The sequence below is a fragment of the Alosa sapidissima genome, chromosome 12 (genome assembly GCF_018492685.1).
Source record: "Alosa sapidissima isolate fAloSap1 chromosome 12, fAloSap1.pri, whole genome shotgun sequence".
NCBI lineage: Eukaryota > Metazoa > Chordata > Actinopteri > Clupeiformes > Clupeidae > Alosa > Alosa sapidissima.
In genome coordinates, this window is record NC_055968.1 from 3,873,005 (window position 1) to 3,899,326 (window position 26,322).

Here is a 26,322-nt window from a genome sequence, read left to right on the forward strand (position 1 = left end):
TACTGGACTGTAACATCGTCTTCTATGCTGCATCAAACCAATGCACCAAGACAAACCCAAACTAGAAGGATCCAGCAAGCGGACAAAGAAACCCAACACTAAGGTCAGAACTGTGTAGAAAAACAGCCTTCTCTTCCCACCTCACCTTTAAGACTAGAAAACAGTCTTTTTCTTGTGCCCACTCGCTCTCTTATCAAACCCCCACCCTCCCCCGCCCCCACCTGCCACTTTCCCCTCCCCACCTGGGAGTCGTCTGGGGGAATGTGGCAGGCTTCCATTTGCTACATTTGTTTTGCTTCATTATTCTGTTCTTTAAAAAAACAACAACAAAAGGAGAGCAGGAATGAGAAGGGAAATAAATGACAAGCGACAAACAGAAGACTGAGCTGATGCTATCCTCTCTTTCCATCTTAGCAAACTGGAGAGCAGGCAGAGCAAATCAAAACAAAAGGCATGAATATGACAGAGGAGAAGACAGAAAGCATATATGTAGAGAAAACAAACCACGCGGAAAAAGGAGTGATTTATAAGAAAGCAAAGAAAAAAAGAAAGACAAAAAAAAAAGTCCCAGCTGGAGTTTAGGTAGCAGCGGGGGTGGGGTGGGGTGTGGGGTGTAACAACCTGAACTCGGGTCTTCTGTGTCCTTTTGTTTTTTTCACATTCACAAACATTTAAAACTTTTTTTTAAACTTTTCTCCTTGTGCAAATCAAGCAGTCTTTATAAAGAATGCCCTCCGAAAAAAATTGTTCTCGTAAAAATATATAACTCCAAGGTGGCTAACGTGTGTGTCGCAGCAAGTGTTCTGAGTTTCTTTCTCTCGGCCTCCCTCCTAGGGCGGTTAGAGGGGCCCCCTGCACCCCCGCTCTGTGGGCAGGTGCGTGCGGGCCGGTGGGGGGAGGGGGGGGGGGGGTAAGTTTGGGGAGGAGGGAGGCTTCATCTGCGTGTTGTCGTGGAGGGCATCTGTGCATACACAGGGTAGGCGAGGCGCACGTTGAGCGAGTCGTTGTGCTGGACCAGAGACGTCTGGTGGTAGTGCAGCACCAGCTCCTTCAGGCTGCTGTACAGGTTGTAGGGCTCGGCGAAACCGTAGCCCCGCGGCGTGCTGTAGATCACACAGTGCTTCACCTCGCCGTCCACACTGCACACAGACACACACACAGAGTTACATTTCTATACACTTAATGGATTATACAGTGATGATGAAAATAAAACAGTGCAGTACACTGCATTAGGACTAGGTTATTAGTGCAGTAGGACTAGGTTATCAGTGCATTAGGACTAGGTTATCAGTGCAGTAGGACTAGGTTATCAGTGCATTAGGACTAGGTTATTAGTGCATTAGGACTAGGTTATCAGTGCATTAGGACTAGGTTATTAGTGCATTAGGACTAGGTTATTAGTGCATTAGGACTAGGTTATTAGTGCAGTAGGTTTCTCCAGTGTCTAGGTGCTCCAGTAGGAGTGGCGTTGGAGGTGACTACTCACACGACAGAGCAGGCGTAGCAGCCCTTCTTGCTGCTCTCGCGGATCAGGAAGGCTCCGTCTGGTTTCCCCAGTAACAGATCTTCGGCCTGCGTGCGGTTCAGGTCCCCAACGAACCAGCTCTTCTCGTCGTAGTGGGGCAGGTTCTCGTCCTCCTCGCTCACAAAGTAGGCACTGCACACAGGACAGGCCACAGGTGTTAACACACAGAACAGGTTGTACACCTTAATGCACCTAGGTACACCTATGCAGATTAGCCATGGCTAGATCAAGTGGATACAGGGATAACAGGTTTGCTTTTGACACTGTGACAACATGAGCCAGCTTTGCTCCCAGGGAGATATGCAGTGTGTGCTGGATGTGTGGAGAGCTGTGTTCCTGAGTGTGTGTGCTGAAGAGTGCCGGGTACATCTCCCAGTGTGTGTGCATAGTGAGAATAGTGTGGTGTGTGTGGGGTGTCCTCATTCTGTGTTATGTAGAGTATGTAGTGTGTGGCTACTGATCTCTCTCTCTCTGTGTGTGTGTGTGTGTGTGTGTGTGGGTTGTGGTGGGCCCTGATGTGCTGGAGAGTGTGTGGTCCTGAGGCCTCAATGTGCAGCCCTGTGGGCTAAAAGAAAAGCCCCCCCAGTAAATCAACTCACTCGTCTGTGTTCTCATTCTTGATCCCCAGCCAGTCGTTAATTCGTTTCTGACGCACACCTTTGTGATTGAGCCAGCTGCATCAGGAGAAAGAGAGAGAGAGGGGAGGGGAACAAGGAAAATTACTATTGATACGTGTGGACACACACACACACACACACACACACACATACTACAGGACAAATCACACTAGCCACACTCATTACAGCCACTCCAGTGATACATGTCTAAACATTCATTCCCAGAGCCCCACAGTCCAAACCCTACCCCCACTCCAGTGATACATGTCTAAATATTCATTCCCAGAGCCCCATGGTCCAAACCCTACCCCGACTCCCCAGGACCCCAGCCCCGGGGCCCACACTCACACAAGGTACTGGTCCCTGATCTTGCGTAGTTGTATGAGGTCTGGTTTCAGGCTGTTCATCTTCTTGTCGGTCTCGCGGTTATCCATGGCCTGGGTCTTCAGGTCCTGCTCCAGCCGGATCTTACTGTCGTGGATCTCTCCCAGCCGAGACTTCAGCTTCTCGTAGTTCATCATGATCCTGGAGCACCATGATGGACAGAGGAGAGGTCAGCACTGAAACCCGCACTAACCACTAACAACGAATTGATTGGCACATGCCTTAGATGCTACTGAGCAATGGCATCCTAATCCAACCGACACAGCATCCATCCTGTGTCCTGTTAGTGGAGTGGTCACTCACCGCTCGATCTCCTTGTCGTTGCCCTCGCGGCGGAAGCGCTCGATGTACTCTTTGCTGTAGCGCTCCTGCGTATGGCACTGCTCCTCAAAGATCTTGATGGTCTCGTTAAAGGCCTCGATGGCCGTCCGCTTCATCTGAATCTCCTGTAGAGAGAGGCAAGAGGACAAAGCAAATGACTCCCGTGCCCGTGAAGCCATAGCACTCCAACACAGAGGTGTGTGTTGCAGTGTGTTGCAGTGCGTTGCAGTGTGTTGCAGTGCGTTGCAGTGTGTTGCAGTGTGTTGCGGTCCGGTGCGGTGCGATGAGGGTTTGCTCTGTACCTGTGAGGTTTTGGTGTACTCCTCGTACAGCCGGTCGTACTCTTTACTCTTCTCCTGATACTGATTGTGATACTCCTGCAGTTTCTTCCCCACAGCATCAATGTTGTCCTCCTTCACCAGCTGGTCCTGGAGAGGGGGGGGGGGGCAGAGCGAAGGGGGGGGGGGGGTTATTGATATTCACCGCTGAGAACCATGATGTACGGGGTTGAGGAAAACTGCTCACGGTGCCATAGATTTTGCTTACAGTGCGGGGATATTTTTTTTCCAGGAATCATTAATAAGAGTGCAGGTCCCCTAAGCAGTGGGGTTTCTTCTGGTGTGTGTGTGTGTGTGTGTGTGTCTCTCTGAATAATGAACACCTGAGTGCGTGGGACAGATGCCAGCAGCGCTCGGAGCGGAATGAGGGAAAAAGAAAAAACCACTGCAGTGTGGATACATGTGATTATTTATTCTCCCTGTCTGTGTATGTGTGAATGTGGTTGTGTGTGTGTGTGTGTGTGTGTGTGTGTGTGTGTGTGTGTGTGTGTGTGTGTGTGTGTGTGTGTGTGTGTGTGTGTGTGTGGTTGTGTGTGTGAGACAGAGAGAGTGTGTTCAAGTGCATGTGCACAAGGCTGTGGCTCTGAGTGACAGACTGTGTTTTATTCCACATGAACCTGCTGCCTCAGCGTTCCCTCATTTGGAAGGAAGGATGAATGGAGGAGGGAGGGAGAGAAACCTGAGGAGGAGGAGGAGGTGTGTGTGTGTGTGTGTGTGTGTGTGTGTGTGTGTGTGTGTGTGTGTGTGTGTGTGTGTGTGTGTGTGTGTGTGTGTGTGTGTGTGCATACCTGCTGGAATCTGGAGATGGGGTACATGAGCTTGACGTCTAGCTTGGTGTTGTACTGGGCCAGGGACTCGTGTCTGTAGTGACTGATGAGCTCCACCACGGAGCTGAAGGTCAGCGGGTCCGAGAAGCCGTATTTCCCATCGCGGTGGTAGATCTTTATCAGCTTGTTGTTCCCACCTTTCCTGTGGGCCAGAGCAGGACAGGTCAGTTGGGTGGACAGTTACAGTAAGCACCGTTCAGAAACGGTAGAGAATAAATATGGAAAAGAGTAGTCCTGAGTCTAGTGTGTAACGTACTGTATGGCCTGTGAAAGAGGCATACCTCAGTGTTAGCGTGTAGTCACCCTGCATTTTAGTGGAGGCGTCCCGCACCAGGAAGGTCCCATCTGGCATGTCTCTCAGCTTATCGTTCACCTCTTCCCTACAGACGGGTGGAGAGAGAGAGAGAAGAGAGGGAGGGAGAGAAAGAAGAGAGGGAGGGAGAGAGAAAGAGGGAAAGACTGGGTCAGTGCACAGATGGCAGACAAAGTGAAGTCACAGAGTAATTAGCAGGTAGAGGTAAGAAACAAAAGACTTCCCACTTGGTCTCCGCCACACACACACACACACACACACACACACACACACACACACACACACACGTCTGTGTTTGGGGTGGCTGGAGGAGCAGCCACTGGCCTGTGACCACACAGTCTGCTGTAGCCGTCTAGGCTGGGGACGCTCTGGGATGGATGTTAAAGCCCCGTCCATCTAGCGCAGACACACACCCCCCCCCCCCCCCCCACACACACACACTCCAGGCAAGCTTAGTGCAAGCACCCACTGTCCAAGGGCACTGACCCCTGAGGCCAGTCCCCCCCTCCCTGCCCTAGCTTTGTGAGTCCGAGGAGCAGACAGACCCTCTCCACTCCTCCACAGACCCTCTCCACTCCTCTTCCTCCTCCTCCTCTTCCTGCTGCTGCTGCTGATGTGCTGGGTCACACTGTCTGCCAGAGCAACTTGGCCCACATGTGTTCTCCAGTCTGCTCAAACTCCTCTCTCTGCCTCCCTTCTCTTCCCTTGCCCTCTCTCTCTCTATCTCTCTCTTTCCTTCTCCCTCTCTCTATTCCTCAGACACACACTCTTCTCCTCTCCCTCTTTCCTTGCTCTTGCACTTCCTGGCCTCTCTGCTCAGCTGACCTCCCTGTGGCTGACCTATATTTAGCCTCAGGCTGAGGAGAGCGAGGGAGCGAGGAAGAGAGGAAGGAGAGGAGAGCAGGCGATGACACAGCGCTGCTTCTGCACCATCTCCCATGATGCACCTGAGGCTGAGAGAGAGAGGCAGGCAGACAGACGCCCCTCCAGGCAGCACTGAAGCACTGGGAATAGGGGCAAACTTCACACCCTTCCCAAAAATCCCCATCGACGCTTTGGCTAGGTACTTCCGACTCAACGCGAGGGGGGGTGTCTGCCCTAGTTGGAGCGCACACATAAAAGGCCGCTGAATCATGTGAGCAATCAGAGCGTGAAAGTCAAGCCGAGCCAAAACTGCAGACGCCACGCCAGGCTCCAGCCTGCTAGACGTGCAGCCCACAGCAGCACACACACACACACACACACACACACACACACCCCATCAGGGCTGGGCATTGTGCTTAGTACACATTTTACATAGTATACTGTACTCATGATTATATAGTACACTACACATTTTCTGGCTGTGAGTGCCAATTTGGTGTAGACCACTGAGGTTTCAGCATGAAGCTGCTGGTTGAATGAACCTGCTATTGTGTTGCTTGCCCCAGTCTGGCTACTCGCATGACTGCAAGAGGTCTTGAGGGGCGCCTCATTTCTTGAGGCCTGACAGGAGAGTGTGTGTGAAGGCATGCACGTGTGTATGCGTGTGCAGACGCGTGCATGCATGTGCAAGTTTGTGTGTGTGTGTGTGTGTGTGTGTGTGTACACTCTCTGGACACTCCAGATGCCTTTGAGCAGCTTTAGCCGGTGTCTGAGCTTCACACACACACAAACGTGTGCAAATTCTCTCTCACACACACACACGCACACACACACACAAAGACCTCAAATGGGTCAGACTGGGCACTTTAATCTGTTAAAAAGGGTGTTGAAATCAGGCTGTACCATCCCAGGATTTTTCTCCCTCTGCCTCTCTCTCTTTTTTTCTCCCTCTCTATTTGTTCTGCCCTATACTCCCCCCATCTTGTTAATCTAGAGCAGCTGCCAGACAGTCATGCCTGTGGGGGTAAGCGAGCGAGTGAGCGAGAACGAGGGAGGGAGGGAGAGAACGAGGGAGGGAGAGAGAGAATGAGGGAGGGAGGGAGAGATCGAAAGGGAGAAGTTCACTGGCAGGCTTTCATGGCCAGTATGAGGGACAGGGAGAGGCTTTTCGGGAGAGAAAATTGCTTGATGAGCAGCTGCCTCTTAAAGGGGTCACCCTAAATGGCCTCCTGAGCTTTGATGGGGGTGCTGAGAGAAGGCCTTCAGTCTGCGGCTGAGCATGGAGGCTAAAAGAGGGGGTTTGTGTGCCCAAGGCCCCGGTGCAAAAGCTCAAAGTGAAGAATGTGAAGTGAGTGGTTTTAAGGAGCTCAAGAGGGTGCTGTAAGAAACACCTGATCCTAAAAAAAAAAAAAAAAACTTCTGGATGGGCGCATTGTGCTTTCAGTCTTTTAACACCACCTACGCAGCAATAACATCTTTAGTGTATGTGTATGTATGTGTGTGTGTGTGTGTGTGTGTCAGGGGTCTCACCTCGATATGTCTCCCCAGTACCATTCGGCCTCCTGTAGCGATTGGCTGGCGCCCTCCTTCACCCCGTTACTGCTCACCGGCGTCATGGGCTTGGCCGGCTTGGGAGGAAGAGCTGAGAGAGAGAGAGAGAGAGAGAGAGAGAGAGAGAGAGAGAGAGAGAGAGAGAGAGAGAGAGAGAGAGAGAGAGAGAGAGGAGAGAGAGAGAGAGAGAGAGAAAGAAAGAGAAAGAGAGAGGGAGAATTTAGTCTTTTGATGTTCCATCACATGACTGCTCCAGAGGCATTCTTAAGATATCCTGATTTCTCCTGCATGTTTCCACACACACACACACACACACACGCACAGCAGTATGTCTCTGAAAGTGGATGTGTTGCAGATGAGCTAGTAAACAAGAAACATAAGGCCAGATGTGTGATTGCGGCGCTGTGCTGTGGCGTGTGACAGGACGTGACTGGCGTGTGGCATGACGTGACGGGGAGGGTGGAGGTGGAGGTGGGGGTTTGGGCTCACAGGAAGTGGAGGGGGGGGGGGCGAGAGCACTGGTCAGCCCGATTAGAGGAGACATCCAGCCCAGCCTCCTGCTGAGCTGGAAATCCCCAATTCCACCACTCGAGGACACCGCACACCACCTCTCTCACATACACACACACACACACACACACACAATCCCTCATGCACAAGCACACACATCCACTTTCTATAATACATTTACAAACTAAAAGCAAGAGAGTACACACACACACACACAGCTCAAAAGGAGGTCATCACACACACAATGTCATCCTCTTCCCATGTATGGGTGTGTAGACAGAGTTGAAAACTCTGTGTGTGTGTGTGTGTGTGTGTGTGTGTGTGTGTGTGTGTGTGTGTGTGTGTGTGTGTGTGTGTGTGTGTGTAAGCGTGTGCTGAGAGGCTGTCTCCTGACTTGCGGACGTGTTCAGTGTGGTGTCACCTCTATTTGCTGTATAAACATTCAAGAAAAAAAGATCATGCTGCTGACACAACAGCTGACGGGAATAGAAAGAAGATGTTGATGCTGTTGTGGTTTCACTTGGCGAGTGTGATTGTGGGGTGTGTGTGTGTGCCAACAGTAGCTTGTCCCCTCAGCTCCCCTCCTGGCAGTACACTGGGCTGCCATATTTCTCCTCCAGAGCCTCGGCTCAGCTGGCAGATAAATAAACCGCTTCCTGCCCAGCACTGCTGAGGTGGTAAGATTGAGTGTGTCTGTGTGTGTGTCTGTGTGTGGGATGGGGTGGGGGGTTGGGGTAGTTAAGAGACTTCAGTAAACCTTTCTAAGCCAAGCAAGGTGCAGCAAAAAGAGGAGAGGGCACAGAAGTAGCAGTATGTGTGTGTGTGTGTGTGTGGCAGTACTCCCCCTGAACCAGTCACCCTCGCCCCCCATCCCAGTCATGTATACAGCCTCAACTGCATGTTCACATCCCATAGAAGACAACACAGAAGGGGTTGAGTTCACCATAATCATACAGTGTAGGTCCATGACCAGGCAAACTGACCAGGACCAGACCCTTGGACAAAAAGGGCCACCCAGGGTCCAGCCAACCAGTGCCAACAACAGAGAAGGGATACAACATAAATCAGTCATTCAACTTCACACACACACACACACACACACACACACTTTCCTTAGTGAGAACTTCACAGAGCTGCATCTGAAGTCAAGTGGACTCAACACTGTGCTAATATCCCAGCAGCTTTTTCAAAGAGGGGAGAAAGAGAGAGACAGATAGTGAGGGAGGGAGGGAGGGAGGGAAGGAGAGAGGGAGCAGGAAAGGGCATGAATGGTTTTCTTTCAGATGGCTCATTAATTAAAGGCAGCCGTTGCGTTCGGCTGGCTGACTTACTGAGTGACGGACACAGGAGGGCTCTGCTGCTGAAAGCCATGGGTGTGTGTGGGTGTGTGTGTGTGTGTGTGTGAGGGGGGTGAGCGTGGGGTGGGGCAGCAGGTCACTGTACAGACAGGAGGCAGCAATGGGGTGAGCCGTCTCCACCAGTGAGAGCTGCGCACCCTCCTGACCGACGCACACACACCCTCCCACTGCAGGTGCGCCTGCAAGTGCACACACACACACACGCCCACAGCATGCACGCACACACACACACACATACACCTTTCACATTCAAGGAGAGGAAAAGTGGCAGGAAGCTGTGGCAGGAAAAAGGAACATTTAGCTTTTAGGAGAGAGAGAGAGAGAGAGAGAGAGAGAGAGAGAGAGACACGGCAACAAGTGCCTATGTAAGGAAATCTAGAGACAAACACTACAATACATTTACACACACACACACACACCAGGAGAGAGGGCTGATGCATTTCACTTGGTCACAAAGCCCCATTGAGGAGCCCAGGAGCAGAGCAGCAGCCTGCCAAGAGCAAAGGGAAATGCCTGCGTGGGCTTCCCCCTCCTCTCTCGCTCACTCCCTCCCTCATTCCAACAGAGAGATAGGAGCTCAAATCCTCTCTCCCTCTCTCTCTCCCTCTCTCCCTCTCTCCCTCTCCCTCTCCCTCTCCCTCTCCCTCTCCCTCTCCTCTTTCATGGAGAAACTAAAGGCAGGTGCAAGAACGGGGCTCAAACTTCAAACTTCTTGTCCAACTGTCACAGAGGTCATATAGGCTAACTCTCCCTGTCTGTCCATCTGTCTGTCCACCTCTTCATCTCTGTATGTGTTCAACAACATTAACCAATCATATGAGAGTATGGAGAAGAGGAGAGGAGGAACATGGTGAGGGGAGGAGAGAGGAGAGGGAGATGAAAGGAGGATGGACAGTGTGGAGTAAAAGAGAAGAGAGGAATGAGTGAAGAGGAAGATAACAGGAGACGCGCACAGCCTTCCGTCAGTAGAGCTCCCTAGCACCCACCAACTGAACACAAAGGAGCTACAACAAAACACACACACAACCCTTCCACAGCAAGCCCTAACTAGTTAAGCCAGTAAGCCTGGACAGGACAACAGTGCTCCGCTAGCTGGGAGATAAGCGATGTGGACAGACAAGTCACAGAGTGGAGCACTGCTAGAACATCATGCAGCATAGCAGCACAGAACAAAGGAACCCCAGCACAACTGCGCCCTCTCTCTCTCTCTCTCTCTCCCCCTCCTTCACTGCTTCTCTTAATTTTTTTAGAACCTCCACCTCCAACACACATCCCGAATGAGAAAAAGTGAAGTGAAGCGATTTTTAGCATCATCTGACACAGGGAACCGTTCTGAGCGGGATGACAGGAGGGGATGGGGTGACTCCCCCCTCCAGCTGTCCAAACCAGACACCATCTCCAGCCCCCCCCCCCCCCCCCCCCAGGTCCCTTCCACTGACACATGCCCGCACAACCCGAAGTGTGCAGACAAATTAGGGCGCCTTACTAACTGTGTATTAGCATGTGAATGGACGTGTGGCAAAGAGGAATGAGAGTGTCACTCAACATTCACATTCGGTGTGTGTGTGGTGTGTGTGTGGTGTGTGTGTGTGTGTGTGTGTGTGTCAGTCTGTGTGTGCGTATACGATGGCCCACATTAAAAAAGCATTATAAAAGACACCAGCCCTTTAAATCCCCATGGATGTCGGCCCACATGACAGTGAATGGGACATCCAGTATTAGCATAATAATTACACAAATGACACTCTGAATGCATACAGGAAACTTGAAATTCATGAAATCACTCTAAATGTGTGGAGAGTGTGTGTGAGAAGATGAACACGAGACAGAACTGAGCCTCTCCTGATCATTACACTGACCACAGCTCTAGGACCCAGAGGCACTAGACTCCATCCGACACCTCGACCCCATGGGTGTACTGCCCCTAACTACAGGCACTAAAGATCTGGAGCTGACTGACCGACACCACAGCATGAGAATTCACATACTCACACACCATATCAACACAAACCAAGACAAGCTCTAGCCCAGTGTTCAGAAAGCAGGGAACTGTCACACACACACACACACACACCAGGCTGTACACCAGAACAGAACGAACGAACACTCACACACAGAAACACAGACACACACACACACAGACACACACACACACACACACACACACACCAGTCAGTGTGTACCTCGGGTTTAATTCATTCTAAACAGATGTATCTAGACTGACTGCATGCCTAAGGCTTCACAGACGCACGCACACACACACACACACACACACACACACATTCCCTCTCTGCACTGACTTGTATGCCTGGACATGTCCAACAGCTTACATTAAGAGGCATGAGCCTGAAGTCCTATTTGTACACAGTCCCAATCCAAGCCCAAGAGCAGAGAGAAGGCAGAGAATAAGGAAGGACACACACATGAGCGACAGCAAAGAGAAAAGGAGGAAAGAAACAAAGACTCAACAACAAAGACACAGAGAAAGAGAGGACTGAAAAAGAGAAGGAAAGAAAGACAGGCTGAAGAAGAGAAGGAAAGAAAGACAGGCTGAAGAAGAGAAGGAAAGAAAGACAGGCTGAAAAAGAGAAGGAAAGAAAGACAGGCTGAAGAAGAGAAGGAAAGAAAGACAGGCTGAAGAAGAGAAGGAAAGAAAGACAGGCTGAAGAAGAGAAAGCCGAAAAAGCAGAGACGTGTCAGTCCTACCATCCTCTTCTGGACTCTCTTTCAGCTGCATGTGGAGCTGGACTTCCTGCCTGTTGTCCGTCCGTAATCCACTCCTCCTCTCTCTCTCTCTCTCTCTCTCTCTCTCTCTCTCTCTCTCTTTCTTTCTCTCCCCCTCTCTCTCTCTTTCTCTCTCCTTATCTCCCTCCCTCCCTGTCTCTCCTCCTCTGTTCCTCTCTCTCCAGTTGCCTGTGTGAGACTGAGGAGCCGGCGAGCGACGCTCAGGAGCTAAATCTGCCTGCGCGCTGCTCTGAATGGAGAGAGCAGCGGCCAATGGGAGGGCAGAGGAGGCGGCCACACACCTCCAGTCTCTGACGATGCAGCGAGAAGAAAGGGAGAGGGAGGGAAGGAGGGAGGGGGAGGCAGAGAAAGACAATCCTCTGGGAATGGTGCGTGGGGGAGGCTATACCCCCCCCCCCCCCACCCCATCATATATCAAGTCAGTGAGTCTGCACGCAGGCTTCAGTGAGAGCGATTGCAGCGTCTTTCTCCCCCTCTCTCCAGCTCACACACCGGAGCAGGACCACTGGCAGACGAGGAGCGGGGACATCTCTGTGTGTGGAAATTAAAACCCCCGCCTCACGGCCCACTTCCCCCAAACCAGCGCAAGCTTTAGAAAAATAAAACACACAGACACACAAACACACGCACCGCCCGGAGCAGCAGCGGGTCATTTCCTATTGTGAAAGAGTGCACGGATTGCGTGCACCACAGAGGAAGGTAGCGTGCGGCACCATCAGATGGATTGAATGGAGAGAGAGAGAGACAGAAAGAGGGAATAAGAGAAACAAACAGATGCATGTATTGCAGTGAATTTCCGTTCTCAACTCAACATGTCTCCCTCATGATCTGGGGCAGTGAGGACAGAAGACACAGACGGGGTGGGGGGGCCAGGGGCCACGACCGACAGGAGAGCAGCATCCCTAAACCACTCTTTCCCATCATGAAGGCCACCAGGACTCACAAGTAGTACAGAGCAGTACAGACCCCCCCGCCCCCCATCCCCCCCCCCCAACCCCCACACACCTATGGGGACAAGAAGCCTGAGCGCAGAATGGACCACAAAGCCTCCACTGGCTCACAGAGACGCAGTGTGTGTGTGGGGATGAACACAGAGCCCAGAAGACACAGGACGTTTCACGACACCAGAGAGCCTTAGGAACACCCACTCCATGACATCACAGCCCATTATGTCCCCATTTTAGCAACGGGGATGAAAATAGACTCGGACTTTTCCACAAATTCAGTGGAATTCTGCGGTAGAGATTCAGCCCATTTCTCATCTGACCACCACCGCTGCCACCGGCCCCTCCTCCAGCAGTGCCCCGTGCACACACACACAGGCTGCTGGGAGTAACCGCCTGGTGGGCATACGCCCAGACCAACTTTCCCCTGGGGCATTAACAACACCTGTGTGGCTCCTACCAATGTGATGGATACAAAGCCATCAGAGAAAACACACTACCAATTCGCATGTGCAACACACACACACACACACTCTCTCTCTCATCTCAATTCCTCTGTAATAAATATTCTGATGAACAGCTGCAGGGATGCTCATCCATTTCTCTCTCCATCTCCCACCAGGTCTCTCTCTCCATCTCACACCAGGTGTCCTCTAACTCAGCTTGCGTCATATTAAGACAAGACAATAACACAAATGCTTATGTGCGTGCAGTGTCTCCCACAGAATTGAATTCCATTTGTGGTGGTTGGTTTGCGGAATTAACTTGAATACAACAGTTCTTAACAAATTAGCACAGCGTGGTTATGATGCGAACCAGATTTAAGCACAATTTAGTACAACCTGGAAAATCATTGTGTGGTGGTCAATGTTGATATTGTGGTGGGCCGCCACAAATAAGTCAATGTACAGTATGGGAAACACTGGCGTGTATTTGTGTGTGTCTGTGTAAACAAAATAAGATGGCTATGAATGAGGGACTATGAAAAAGCATAAGGAGTGTTCACTTCATAAAACCTTTACGCACACTTATGGGGGCCTCCCTGTGTTGTTGCCAATCCTGCTCCAACCTACTGCTTTGTGTGCCACACCAGGGTCAACGTGCTGCCTGAGCACCTGCAGCTAGTGCAGCATCTTATCAGGCTCTCTGCCTGGCCAATTGTGCGCACCATCAACATGAAGGCTGATGAAGCAGTGGGGCTGTTTAGCACTCGGGGACTGGAGCATGTAGCCTGCCTGCACGTTTTTGGTAGACTTTCCTAAGCCACAAGAACCTTTTGCAAGGAGACATCACCTGTCATTCTTTTCAACCATGCATTGCAACGCATAATCCAGACACACAGCCTTGTTATTAATGATCACTTTTCAAGCCTCTAAATTAAGTCTTTCAAACTTGTTATGTCAGATTTCTCTGCCAAGTAAAGCATGGTCCGATGCATCTAAGGCATGTGACATGCACTAAAAAGTGGCTCTATGGAGTCTAAAATAAAGGTAGGAATATTTTTCCTTGCAGAAATGCTTATATGCACACACATAAAGCGGTCGCTCATTTATGGGATAGCTAAAGCTCCTGATTAATGATCCTTTGTCGTCATGTCTATGTGCCTCCTACACAGAGCCCATTCTCTAGTCAATGACATCACCCTGAAAGACTACTGACAAAAAAAGAAAGAAAATCACCACTTTACTAACATAGAGGATCTGGCTACTGCCTATAGGCATCCATGTGTAAAGCGCTTTAGCCAGGACGACTTTCAAAGATGTACCATTGCATGGCTAGATTGCATGTAAAATAGAATGAATCCCGTTTTCCCAGTACCCTACCATCCATCCGACTAGCCTACAGAAAGAGGTTACTTTCTACGACAGCTGTAAAAAGAACGTAAGGCATATAGAGAGAAACAGAATAACACAGCTGCGGGCTACAGTTAGTGTTACACTCTTTTACAGCTGCAACATTAATTAGATGGGGGGGGGGGGGGGGGGGTGAATATGATACTTAAAAATTCTCTGAGAACAGATCAAGTTCGTGAAATGAATACATCAAGCTACGGGTTCGCTGTACACTGTGCAGACACGGACAGATGAATGTATTTAAGTGGACACAATCAGGCATCAACAGAGGAGGGTTGTCTTTGACTTTAACACAAGGTATTCAAATATCTGTCGGACCCATCCCCCAACCAACTGAACTGGACCTAGGCTACGCCATTCACTTCGGGAAAGCAACAATTCAGAGATTCAAATATTCAGTAGGCTACTATGCATTAAAGACAGCGCAAAGGTTTATGCGTGTGTGCAGAGGCGCAGACGGGATAGGAAATGTAATGAGAGAACAAAGCCCAGCAGCCATCCACTGTGCTACGGCGTTACGTCTGGGGAACTGGTTTCTAAATGAATGAACTGACATTATGCCTCCTAAGTCTGCCAGATCTGATGCCTTTCCGTGTGAATGCATATTAACAAAACTGTCCGATAATTTCGACAGTGCTACAACAGAGGCATCAGGCACCGCTGAACCATCCATCAGGCAACCCTGTTTCACCAATTCATTACATCCCATAGATGACAAATTCTACACAAGACAGTGCAGTTAGTTCAATATGACTTAGAACTAGTTCAGATGTAAGCTATGGACAGACTATATAATGTCAGTTGCAGATGCTTGCTTACGAGTTAAATAGCTATAGGTCTCTGGCACCCTGGTAATAGCAGTGCTTACATCTAACTTCTGCAGCACCAGTCAGCTATCAGCCATCCTCATCCTAGGGTCTAACGCTAACAATAATCAAAGTAAAACTGATGTCAACACCACGCAAAACGTATGAAAATAGCTTAATTTAACGTGAGATTTTTTTTAAATGGACTGGGAATGACGCTATGGTTAGTCCAGTCATCATGTAGCCTATGTGGAAAAGGGTAAAAGAAAGCTGAGACTGAGTCTCATGATCGAGCCATTCACTTTTCTGCCACTGGAAAAATACTGCTAGCGGGACTAGAATGGACAGTGGACTGCAGCTAATGAACTCCTGAGTCTTGCTCCTTCGCGGAGCCAAGCGTAGGCTAGACTGTGTTTAAAAGTTTGTGGCAGCGAATCCAAGACAACATTTGAAACTTTACGAAAATAAGACAAAATATAATACGCTCTAGTAAGTACCTGGTGGTTGGTCCATTTCAATGTAAAAGATTAGTTCTGTTGAGTATGGCATCATCACGTCTCGCCAGTCATTGTCTTCTTTCTCCGTATTCCACACTGTATTGTACATTGTCTGACTTCAATGTCGTATGACAAGCTTATCTGACAAGCAAATCTGTCTTTCCGGGTTGCTAGAAAACGAGGACATGGACGAATGTCCAATGTATAAAATCTTTTGACTGGTTTAATATAGCTATCTACCTAACAAGCTACCGTGGTTTGCTCAGCTCAACTTGAACAGTCTGCTATCTGAATTCCTGCTTCAGAATATCTTCTGTGAGTAGCCTATGTCAAAGCACCAGGCTTCTCTGTCCTTGCGCTACTTGATCAAACATTAATAAAAAAAATTAACAGTCCTACAGAACAGAAAGTAGATGCCAGCTCTACTATCTACTCCGCTCTTTCGCGATGAAACAGTAGTCATCATTTTAAGTGCAAGAAGACCAAGCAGGCAACCTTTCACATCATCTCGCACATACCATTTTCTCAGAGACACACAGGGGCACCGGAATACAAAAACGAGGCACGGAGAAAATATCTCAGCATCAGCAAGCTGCAACTTGTGAGACTTGGAGTTTTTCTAGGATATAACAAAGATAGTACAACACGGAGGGGTCTATTTTCTACTACGTTGTTGTTGAATTAAAGCGATATAAGCCGTGCATATAGTGACATCATTTATTACTCCCCCTATTTCGGCGTGAAGTGGTATATCCCTCCCCTCGATCGTTTGCTGAGCTTAGATGCCGTGCAACACGCAGGCTCCAGATTTGGGAACCAATGGAACACCGGTGTTACTTCAACTCTGTTGCCAAAGTGTCTGTATTTCCATTTTTTGCAGCCGCGTGTTCCTATCAAGCCAATGAGCAAGCAAGGAAAGCGCAAGTTAACACTCCATTGGTCGAACAGTTACTAAGAGGGACAAAGGGACGGACAGCAGAAGGAGAGTGAAGGTGTAGGCCTACCAGAGGCTTCAGCTAAATTCTGAACACGTCTTCGACCTCTGGTAACCCGTCCACCCACTTAGCGAATAGCCTACGCATATAGGCTACAGTACACACAAACAGTGTGAGAAAGATGTGAAGATTAGAATGCATGCATAACTGGAAACAACTGTAAATAAGTTATACTTTGCAACCTGAAAATGTATATCCTCGCTTTAAATGTATGTATTTGATTTATTTAAACATATATTTTATACCCCCCAAAAATGTAGCATATCAGCTCTACAGGTAGGCTTAATTGCAGTAGCCTACATTAGAGGTAGGTAAAACAGGATGCAGAGCACATCAATTTACAGGTTGAAAATCCAAAGGCCCCATTAAGCAGCAACCACATATAATAATATTTAGATTATGCAAACAATTTACATACAATTGTCCAGTGTAACAGAGGTGGTTCTACCCCCCCCCCATGTAATGGCACACTAATGGAAATGGGAGAGCTTGGTGGCCTGTTTCAGACAATCACTGAACAAACAACCAATCTGTTCTGCACTCCACCCCTCTCGCCAGTGGCCTCGCTCTGCTCATCCGTCTGATCTGTCTGTCAAAAAGAGACGAGCCCCCCACTGCCACCCACATTCGGGAGAAGGTGGGGGTGACAATGACAATGCATACAATGCATGAATCTCTTTAATGCAACATAAGGAAGACTCGGTGAAGAAATACCCAGATGGCTCGTGCCTGACACACGGAGTCTCTCTGTCAAGTGTGTCAAACTTGCTTAATTGCGACTGTCTGTCTGTGTCTGACTGGCCCCGGGGACAGATGGGTCCCTAGCAATGATGAGGAAGCTGATGAGCTATTGGGCGATAATCCCTAAAAGCTATGGGAAACACATGATCTGCTGCGCAGTATGTCTTTGGGACAAAACAATGGAAACATCTAATTCATCACATACAATAGATAGGCACAATTACATTTGTGGCTGTTTACACACTGCATAAATTACCCTAAATTGTCCTAGATTGTTTCCCATTGGCATGGGCAGATTTACATATCTCTCAGTAGGACTAGCTGCCGTAAGGCAACTCAGTGCCTGCTCAGCTCAACTCGCAGGGGACACGGAGGCACCCGTGTATGTGTGGTGACCATGGGAACCAGGTGTCTGCAGAAAATGAAGTAGCTTGTAGAGAAAATGATCATAGCGTACAGGTGTGGAAATCTGCACTCTCATATGCAGATTTGTTTTAAAAAATCACATGGTTTAGTAACTGATGGTTGATAGGTTCACCAAGTATTGTATACACAAATAAAGTGTTAGGCCTAATTTCTTCAAATCTTTGATGTTATGTCATGCCTAAACGCCCCCATATACCACAGATAAGATTGACATGGTCATTTAACCTCTTATTCATAGAAATATGTCATCTTTAATAATCTCATCACAGATAAAGGCTGGTTTACTTATATAAGGCTGCAGGTCCTACCCCCATTCTCAAACATCCTGTACTGAAGGAAGGAATGAGTCACCTGATATAGATAAATCAATGCTGCTACTGCACTCAAAGCTATTCCCTCTCTGTCGCTGTCCCACTCTCTTCTGTCAGTCATTGCTTATCACATTTGAATGCTTCCCTTATAGGAGCACAAATAGCCTAATGCTCTTCTCTTGGGTCAAGCATACTGTATGCACAATACAACGAGAGATTCTAATCTGCCAAGACTAAACTAATCAATGCTCAAATGTAGAAAAATGCAAAATTATGAGAGTAAATATCTAAATAAAATGGGTGTGCTTTGCGTGTGAAAAGACAGGCGTAAATGACCTGTAGATTGGCAAATGGAGGGGGTGGAGCTTTATGATTTCCAGACAAACCCAGATACTAGCGCACACACACACACACACACACACACACAAATTAGAGGCACTCTTACATAACATGCCTCAGTTGGTCCTTATACATTATGCATGACAAGGAGCCGAAATCTGAAAGTAGTAATATCATTACTTTCCTGTTTAAGTCATTGTGCGAGATGAAACTGGTGCTCACCACTAATTTTCCCACCCCACATCCCCATATGCACATAGTAAATTAGTCATGACAAGAGGATCACCTTTTTCTCTTTTGCAGCGCTCATCAGAATTATGTCTCTCTTTGGATATATGATATGAGAAAGTGCTGGCATAAGCCATACAGGCCGCTTATGTGAGGTAGGACCCATAGGCAGACTGCTGCTGAGGACATCTGGAGGACCCTATGCTGCATACTCCATATGGTTAAATAGCACTTACTCCACTAGTCTCTCTTTCTTAAGAGAGAAGAAGAAGAGGTCAGTGGATATGGGTCGGTCTCTAGTGTGGGATTATATCTGTGTCATGACTTCAGAAAGAATGGGTATAACAGCAAGGAATTGCTTTGGACTGTGGAGATAAAATGGAGTTGAAACTAAATCAGAAGCATTCTGTTCGGTGCCTTGTCAGAGGATCATGAGTTTTCCCTTTCGCTTTGATTTCATCCACTGCTTTTCTTTCAGGACCACTCATAGATGAGGTGACGGCAGCACTTGTTGAGAGTCATGTGTCTTAGATAATGTACGCTCTGATTGGAGTTAAACGATTAGCCATACTCTTCTCACACATCTCTCTGTGCTCACTGTTCGCCCATTTTGCATTCACCCACATATTAACTGTGTGACTTCGGGTGATAGAGAAGCTGTGTTGAGTTGTGATAGCGGCTGAGACCGAGAGAAATGGACGTTGAGACACTCTAAGACCCACATCTATGCTAAATGCATATGCAGCAGCCATCTCCAAAAGCTCAAAAGCTGGCACCAAAGTGTTAAGAAGTGGGAGAGTCTGGAGAGCCCCCCCCCCGCCTCCCTTCATGCCTCTGTAAGCTCATCAGCCTGGGAGAGGAGCATTCTCATAGGCCAGCCGGGGAGGAGGCTGGTCCTGCACTGATACTGCGAGGCTCAGCCCTATCTCTACCCGTCTCTGAGGGTGGCAGTCTGCTCAGCGCTCCTGTCAGCAGAGCCGGCTCGGTGATGTCATCCCGCAATGTGAGCATCCCAGCTGGACTGATGCAATACTACTGTGACACTCTGTAACGAGCCTCCCCACACCCTCCCTGCTCAATCTGCCTCAACGTCTCTGTCTCATGCTCATGCTCATGCTTCGCCTCATTCTATCCCTCTTTTTACTCTATCATTTCCCCCTCTTTCTGTGTTCTTCTATTCCTATGGTAATGCATGTTGGGGTTGTGCTCTTGTTTTATAATCAGTCTTTGTGTTCTGGCTGTGGTCTGCTTTAAGCTCTGAGCTCTTCACTCTCTCCCTCACCCACGCCTGCTTCAGTGGGCGCTCTGAGAGCACACACAGCCATCCTTTTATTTTCCAACTGCTCGCCGGTTGTCATGGCGTCAGGGCACCATTGCTCAGCAGTATTCAAGCCAGCAGATAGAGAAAGGGGGGTGGGGGAGTGGAGGGGGGTGTTGTAGGCTTGTATCTTAACTCTCTCCTGACTGCATCTCAGCAGCACAGGCCACACAGCTGTGAGTCAGGGCTGCAAATCACATGCTCGCTCAGTTTCTCAGCTTTGTGTGATTTCCAAGCTCAGCGATAGTGACCAAGTGGCCATTGACTTCACAGTGCAGGCTGAATATCAGTCAGCTTGGATAAGATAGCTTGGTGAAACAAAAGGAAGCAAGCAAATAGATAGATAGATAGATAGATAGATAGATACTTTATTGATCCCCAGGGGAAATTCAAGGAAATAACATCTACAGAAAAAAAGTCAGACATGATATGTGCACTGGAGCCATCCGCACCACTGCCTGTGTCTGAATCACTGCCTTATAAAACAGCCCCATTGTTCTGGCCTGATAGTGCTTAGAGTCTTGGCTACAAATTCTTCTCCAGCTATCTCAGAAGTGTCAGCCTGGCAGTGGCATAGCTCAAAGCTGCAGGACAGGGTTTGCAACACAACGAGCATGCAGCAGAATTAAGCGTGCCGGCCCCAGAGTGCGAGCGAACGCTGACAGATAAGTGGGACTCCCACGACCAAGGAGGATTCCTTTGAAGCTCCAGTAATGAATGGAAGCCTTCAGGGTGCCCGGCCAGGGATTAGCATCAAGAACCAGGTGTGTCATCTCAGGTCTGAGGCAGACACAGGGGAGAGTAGGGCTGGCAGGATTATCGAGCAGGCGGGTGACCTTGGCCAATTTAGTGCCTGGCTCACGGTGCCAAGGCCACGAAACTCAAGAACTCAGCACGACTCTGAGGTGCCAGCTAAACAAATCTCCAATCAGCCTATCTAATTAAAACAGCTCGCTGAAGAGGAAGTATGTTATTGGGCCTCAAGCAAAGATCCTTGATTACTAACAAGAGCAATGTAATTTGTTACAATGGGAGCAAAATGAGACAGTTCCGGTCTGCATAAGTGGGAGTGTCACCTTACGTCACTAAATAAACTTTCTCTCTTAAGCAATAAGAGCAGATAAACGTGTTTACAGTATTATTGTCTATAATCATGTATGATACCAATGAATCATTCTTTATGACATGGAATGCATCATTTAATTAGTCTGTGAGCCAAGCTAGCTAGCCATCTAACACTAGCTTAAAAAGCTATACAAGTGGATGGCATGTAGCTATGGCAATACAGTTATGCGCTAACAAGTGACTAGCAGTTGAGGGACTTCGCTTGAACTTAATTTTTTTCAAAGTTCAGCTAGTTGTCATTTTTCTTTTTTCACTTTATCTTGATGTTGTGCTGACTACATGCTGTGGCATAATGATACTATTGTGGTTGCTCAGCGCAGGCCAGGTCTTTGCATTCGGGGAGTCGTCCATCTAGAAAGCAAAGCCAAACTACACAAATGTGACGAATCTGAACCCACAGCTAATATCATCTAGGAATGGGAGTGTGTTAGTGGCGGTGCATGTTGGGGTGAGTTTCCTAGATTTGCATCTTTCCATGCTTCATTTAAATGCTAGGCAAATTTCTGTAGCCCTCAGCTGTCAAAGTGAAGTTTACATGCTCCGAGGGCAGAGAGTTTTAAATTTTTGGAACAAAAAGTAAGCATTTGAGCGAAGAGGACCTTATTAATCAAAACATATTGTTAGCCTTTGCTTCTCTCAAATGCAGAGAGTGTGACCAGCCCCATTTCTCTGCCCTTTTACAGAAATGTATACAGCTCAGTCATCAGACAGCATAACCGAGGCCTTAAGGCAAACTGCCTTCAACTCAGGTTTAATCATTGACTATAGTCTCAGCCCTGTGCTCTGAACTGTACAGGACTTCAAAAAAGACTAACATCACATCTGCTTGACCTCATCAACCCCCAGGCTCTGGGCAGGTCAGCTGGCCAGGCCAAACAGACTGAACAAAGGCACAGGGAATGCATGCAAACAGTGCACCCTTTATGGCCGAGCTCAGGGTGGGCGGTGTAAGTGCATCGGGGGAAATGACTGATGGCTCATTCTGTGTCTTGTCGTTCAAGGCGCAGCCACACAGGTGGAGGATATTAAAAGGTTGCTCTGAACACTCGCATTGTAGCGCAGGCTCACACTGAGGGAGTCTTCAACATTCTCCCTTTACAGCGGACCAATCTAGATGTCAGGTGTCAGGTAAAGCACATGCATAATGCCACTTTCAAGAAGTGCGGCGAGGCCACAAAGGACACCACAGGGAGCATACTGTACTGTAGGAGCCATATGGGTGGCTGGACACCACTTGCGAATAACAGAACTTTAGCACGAATGTAACACAAGAACGTCTTCCACCCTGGAATCTTTCCCCATAAACTCCCTGATGAAAATGTCAACGGCATGATTAATGAGGCCTCCGCAATCAATTCAAGATGCAACACAGCGGCTCTGCAGATTTTGTGTAAATACGGAGCATAACCTGTTATTGGTAATTGTTACAATGCTTCTCCCTGTGTTCTCATGGGGAAGAATCTGCTCTTGAACAAATCTGTTTGATTCTGGTTTATACCACTCTCCTTGGGCATTCTGGTCTAGACCGAGATTAGTGAAAGCTAACCTCTGTCTTAACATCAAACCAACCATACTGCAGTAAATAGCGCAACACAGACTAGTAATCCTCACCCTGACATACTTACTGTTAATTAAACAGAAAATGTGGGAAATGCGATATTTAAGAATCACCTCACACTTGGCCACTTTGTGCAAGAGGGTGGACACACTAGGCTGCGATAAGTAATGGCTTAGTTATTTGTTAAGGCTAAGCGGCCCTGCAGAACGACTTCATCCAAGGAAACCAGCATGTTTAGGAGTTCACTATTAAAAAGTGGGTGGAGGAAATAGCAGTAGGGCAGCAATGCAATCATGCAGGTGGCCTGAGTCAATGGCTACTGAGTCCTAGCTGAGTCCAGCCACACCAGCCATACCCCATGGGGAGGTGGGGGGGGGGGGGGATTGGCTGTGTACAAGTAAAACAGCACTCCCTTCACTGACCAAACAATGTTAGGGGTGATGGGCTGGAAGGTGGGATGCTCATCTGATATGTGTGTGTGTGTGTGTGTGTGTGTGTGTCTGTTTGGTGCCAGGTGAACAAACAGGAGTCAGAGTTTAGGACATAAAGAGCTGGCAACCATATTTGCTATGCGCACACAGACGAGGGAGAGCATGGCGCGAGACAGGGCCGAGTTGCGTGCCATGCAAGATCAGTCACTTACCACAAGACACTCAGCAGAATATGAAACACTTGCTTTTTTTCAGGGGGCAGAGGAGCAAGCACATAGCCAACAAACACCATCCAAGCCACAAAACCATCAGACACTTTGGAGAGCTCTGCATCTTCAATAGAGGAGCTGCCCAGCAGTCAAGTTGTTGCAGTCATGCAATGTAAACAAAATACAGGCAGCACTGCTGAGTGGGCTGCCAACAGTGGATCTGGACTCGTGAGGGAGAAGTAGGATCAATGTGTGAACCAGATGGTCTCCGTTTGAGCCTACATACGTTATGCACTGAGAACCCTGACTCTGGCAGTTGGTTTGCTTTATAAACCCAGTGTATTTTTTCAAAAAGATGAATTACATGACTTGGTGTGCTGACCAAATATCTAGACTATTTATTCATGACAGGTAACAAACCATCTTCTTGTGTTTGACAAGACACACTGGGGTGATGAGGCAGGTGGCCCGAGCGTGAGGCTATTTTAAATGCATACCGATCAATTACCTTACTGATTTGTTGAAACCAGTTGGTTGTATAAATTAAGTTACTCAACGGGATGAAAATGACATGACACGAGAGACACACATGTGGTGGGGCTATTTAAAGGGCTGCAAAAACAAGTCTCTAACAGCACAGGAATGAAGATCATGGGTGGGAGAGAACAGAGAACTACATATTTTGTAGGAGAACTGCATACTTTTCAGCTCTGGATATGAGGGTGATAAAGGGTTAATCACATCCAACCTAGTAGAGGGTGAAGAGAATGACTAATTGAGCATTTGGATATCTTCCTGACAGGCCTGCGACCAGGATAAAAAGCAATCCACACACACACACATCTGGGAAGCCATGTTGCACTGATTAGGGGGGACATATTTTAGCATGCTGCTCCCCTCCCCTCCCAAAATGAGCAGGCACACTCTCACAAAATCTTACACCTCATTATTTCACTCCAGATTCACCATCACTCAATATCAGCCTTTTGGACACATCAACAGTCACTGGGCATGCTTTTACAGACTCTCCATAACATTTGTTATAGTGGAAAAAAAATGCCATCAATACCATGGAGAATGTGCATGGATGCAAACAACGAAACACTCAATAGAAAAGTGAATTGAGGACGAATGGTTGTTCTAGGCTGCACTGAGCTCATGCCTCCCATGTGAGATCCGCAAGAGAGGGCTGGTTTGTCTTCCAGCTGGATGAGGCAGAGTGTGATTTACTTGTGATCTTCAGAGATTAGATTAGCTGGAGAGAAGGAGAAGTTCATGGACAGAGAAGAAAGGTACAACTACAAGATTAAAGGAAAACAGTTTTCTGACTAGTTGACCTGACCGAGCCTCCTTGGACAAGGCAAATGTTATTAGACAGTACTGCAGTGGTGACCAGGAGCTAGTCTGCATTTGTGGTGGGACAGTGGAACCACCACATCCACTGATTTACCACATTTTTAGTTCTAGTTCAGTTTCCACGGTTTACCACGGGCCAAAAATATGAGGCCGAAAATTCCAAAAATAAATGGTTCATAAGTTTGAAAATGTGTGCCACTCTGAGTAGCCTTTCTGCACCGTCACTCTTAATCTGTGACTCATGTCTCTAAGCACATCTCATTTCTCATGTATGTCTGTCCTTGGTTTCTCCATCCTTGTTGCATTCCATCCACATTTCCTTCATGGTTTTCTCAAAAGAAGGGACTACAATGGGTAGAAGGGTGGAAAAGAAGGAAGGGTAAAGGTAAAAATATGAGATATATATTTCATTATTCCATTGTCCATTGTATTGAGGGTTAAGTAAAGACCCCATTATTATCATGTTTATAGAAGTATAATTTTAATAGTTTTATTTTATGATTAGTTGTTGTTTATATTTCATTGTGAGTAATTTATAAATCCAACTTCATCATAGGTAGGAATGTACAGTGTGAAAAATGGCGTTTGCGTTTGCAGATCTGGGTATTTGCAGTAGGTTTTGGAACTTATCCCGCATCGCTGTGGGGCCACTACTGTAGATACAAGTAAGACATCTGCTGCCATTTGCTTCACAAAAAAAAACTAGGAACTCAAGTCAAATCAAATCAAATTTTACATTGGCCCTTCTGTGCCAGACTGGCGTAGCTATGGGCATGAGTTTATTATAAGTATATTGTGAGAACAATGCAGACCAAGCACATGGCAGCTGATGCTGAGTCACACACACACACACACACACACACACACACACACACACACACACACACACACACACACACACACACACAGACACTGCATCACTCCGTGCTAGAGACTGTCGGTCGCTGGGGTGGTGAAGGTTACAAAGCTGCAGGCCAAGAACCATGACATCAGCGCAACCCGTGACAACCGACACCGTGGCTGGCATTGACCTGTGGTACTCTCTGCTTTGTTTACTGAGCACCAAATCATTAGGGCACATCTTCAATTATTCAAACTGCTGCAATGTCACTTACCCCACCTGATGAAGATGGATGGGGGATGAGGGGGGCTGGGGAGTATGAGTGTGTGTGTGTGTGTGGGGGGGTGGGAGGTGGGAAGGGGGACAGTTCAGTTCGGGCCAACAGGGGTTACCTGCTAAGTATCACTAAGAGACAGATGTTTTCATACGGACCGGGGCTATCCCTCATATGGAGAACTGCAACATATTCATATCATTGCATAACTGAGAGATCTGAAATCATGAAAAGAGTGTACTTTTCCCACCAATCAGAGATATAACTAGTCATATGCACATGAGTTTTGTGCTGCATAATGCAAAAGGTGTAATCTGCACCAATGTGTGTTAGATTACACTTGCCAATGAAATGGGTCCTCCTGGGAACCAAGAAAAAAAAGTGTCCAACAATTTCTTTTTTTTTGTAATTTCTATAAAAATCACTATTATCACATTTCTATAAAATGTGCTTGTTTTGATGTCAACCATTTTTTAGAACCAGGAAGAGGAGGTTCCCAGCAACCTAGCCAATCACATGATATATCATTAGAAAGCCCAGGATGTCCTCTTTAAAAGACCACAGGAATTGATAGAATAGCTCAAAGGGGTAAAGGGGTTTGCTTCTAGAACTTATGTCCACTACAGAGGACATAGGTCTATGGATTGGTTCTCAGGAGGATATGTATAATTTTGTGAAGGCTTGAAAATGCCTGTTAGGATGATGATCTGGATAAGT

General features: G+C 47.8%; 1 protein-coding gene across 1 annotated transcript in view; it reads right to left on the minus strand.

Annotated features, from left to right (window-relative positions):
- Nucleotides 1–222: 222 nt before the first annotated feature.
- pik3r3b (phosphoinositide-3-kinase, regulatory subunit 3b (gamma)) overlaps nucleotides 223–26,322 on the minus strand; it is a 157,260-nt gene continuing 131,160 nt past the window's right edge. The window contains 9 exon segments of the mRNA XM_042056548.1: nucleotides 223–1,139; nucleotides 1,487–1,657; nucleotides 2,125–2,199; nucleotides 2,491–2,667; nucleotides 2,830–2,972; nucleotides 3,150–3,275; nucleotides 3,974–4,154; nucleotides 4,294–4,392; nucleotides 6,720–6,831. Of these exon segments, the coding sequence (XP_041912482.1) occupies nucleotides 935–1,139; nucleotides 1,487–1,657; nucleotides 2,125–2,199; nucleotides 2,491–2,667; nucleotides 2,830–2,972; nucleotides 3,150–3,275; nucleotides 3,974–4,154; nucleotides 4,294–4,392; nucleotides 6,720–6,831 (1,289 nt within the window). The 3' untranslated portion in view covers nucleotides 223–934.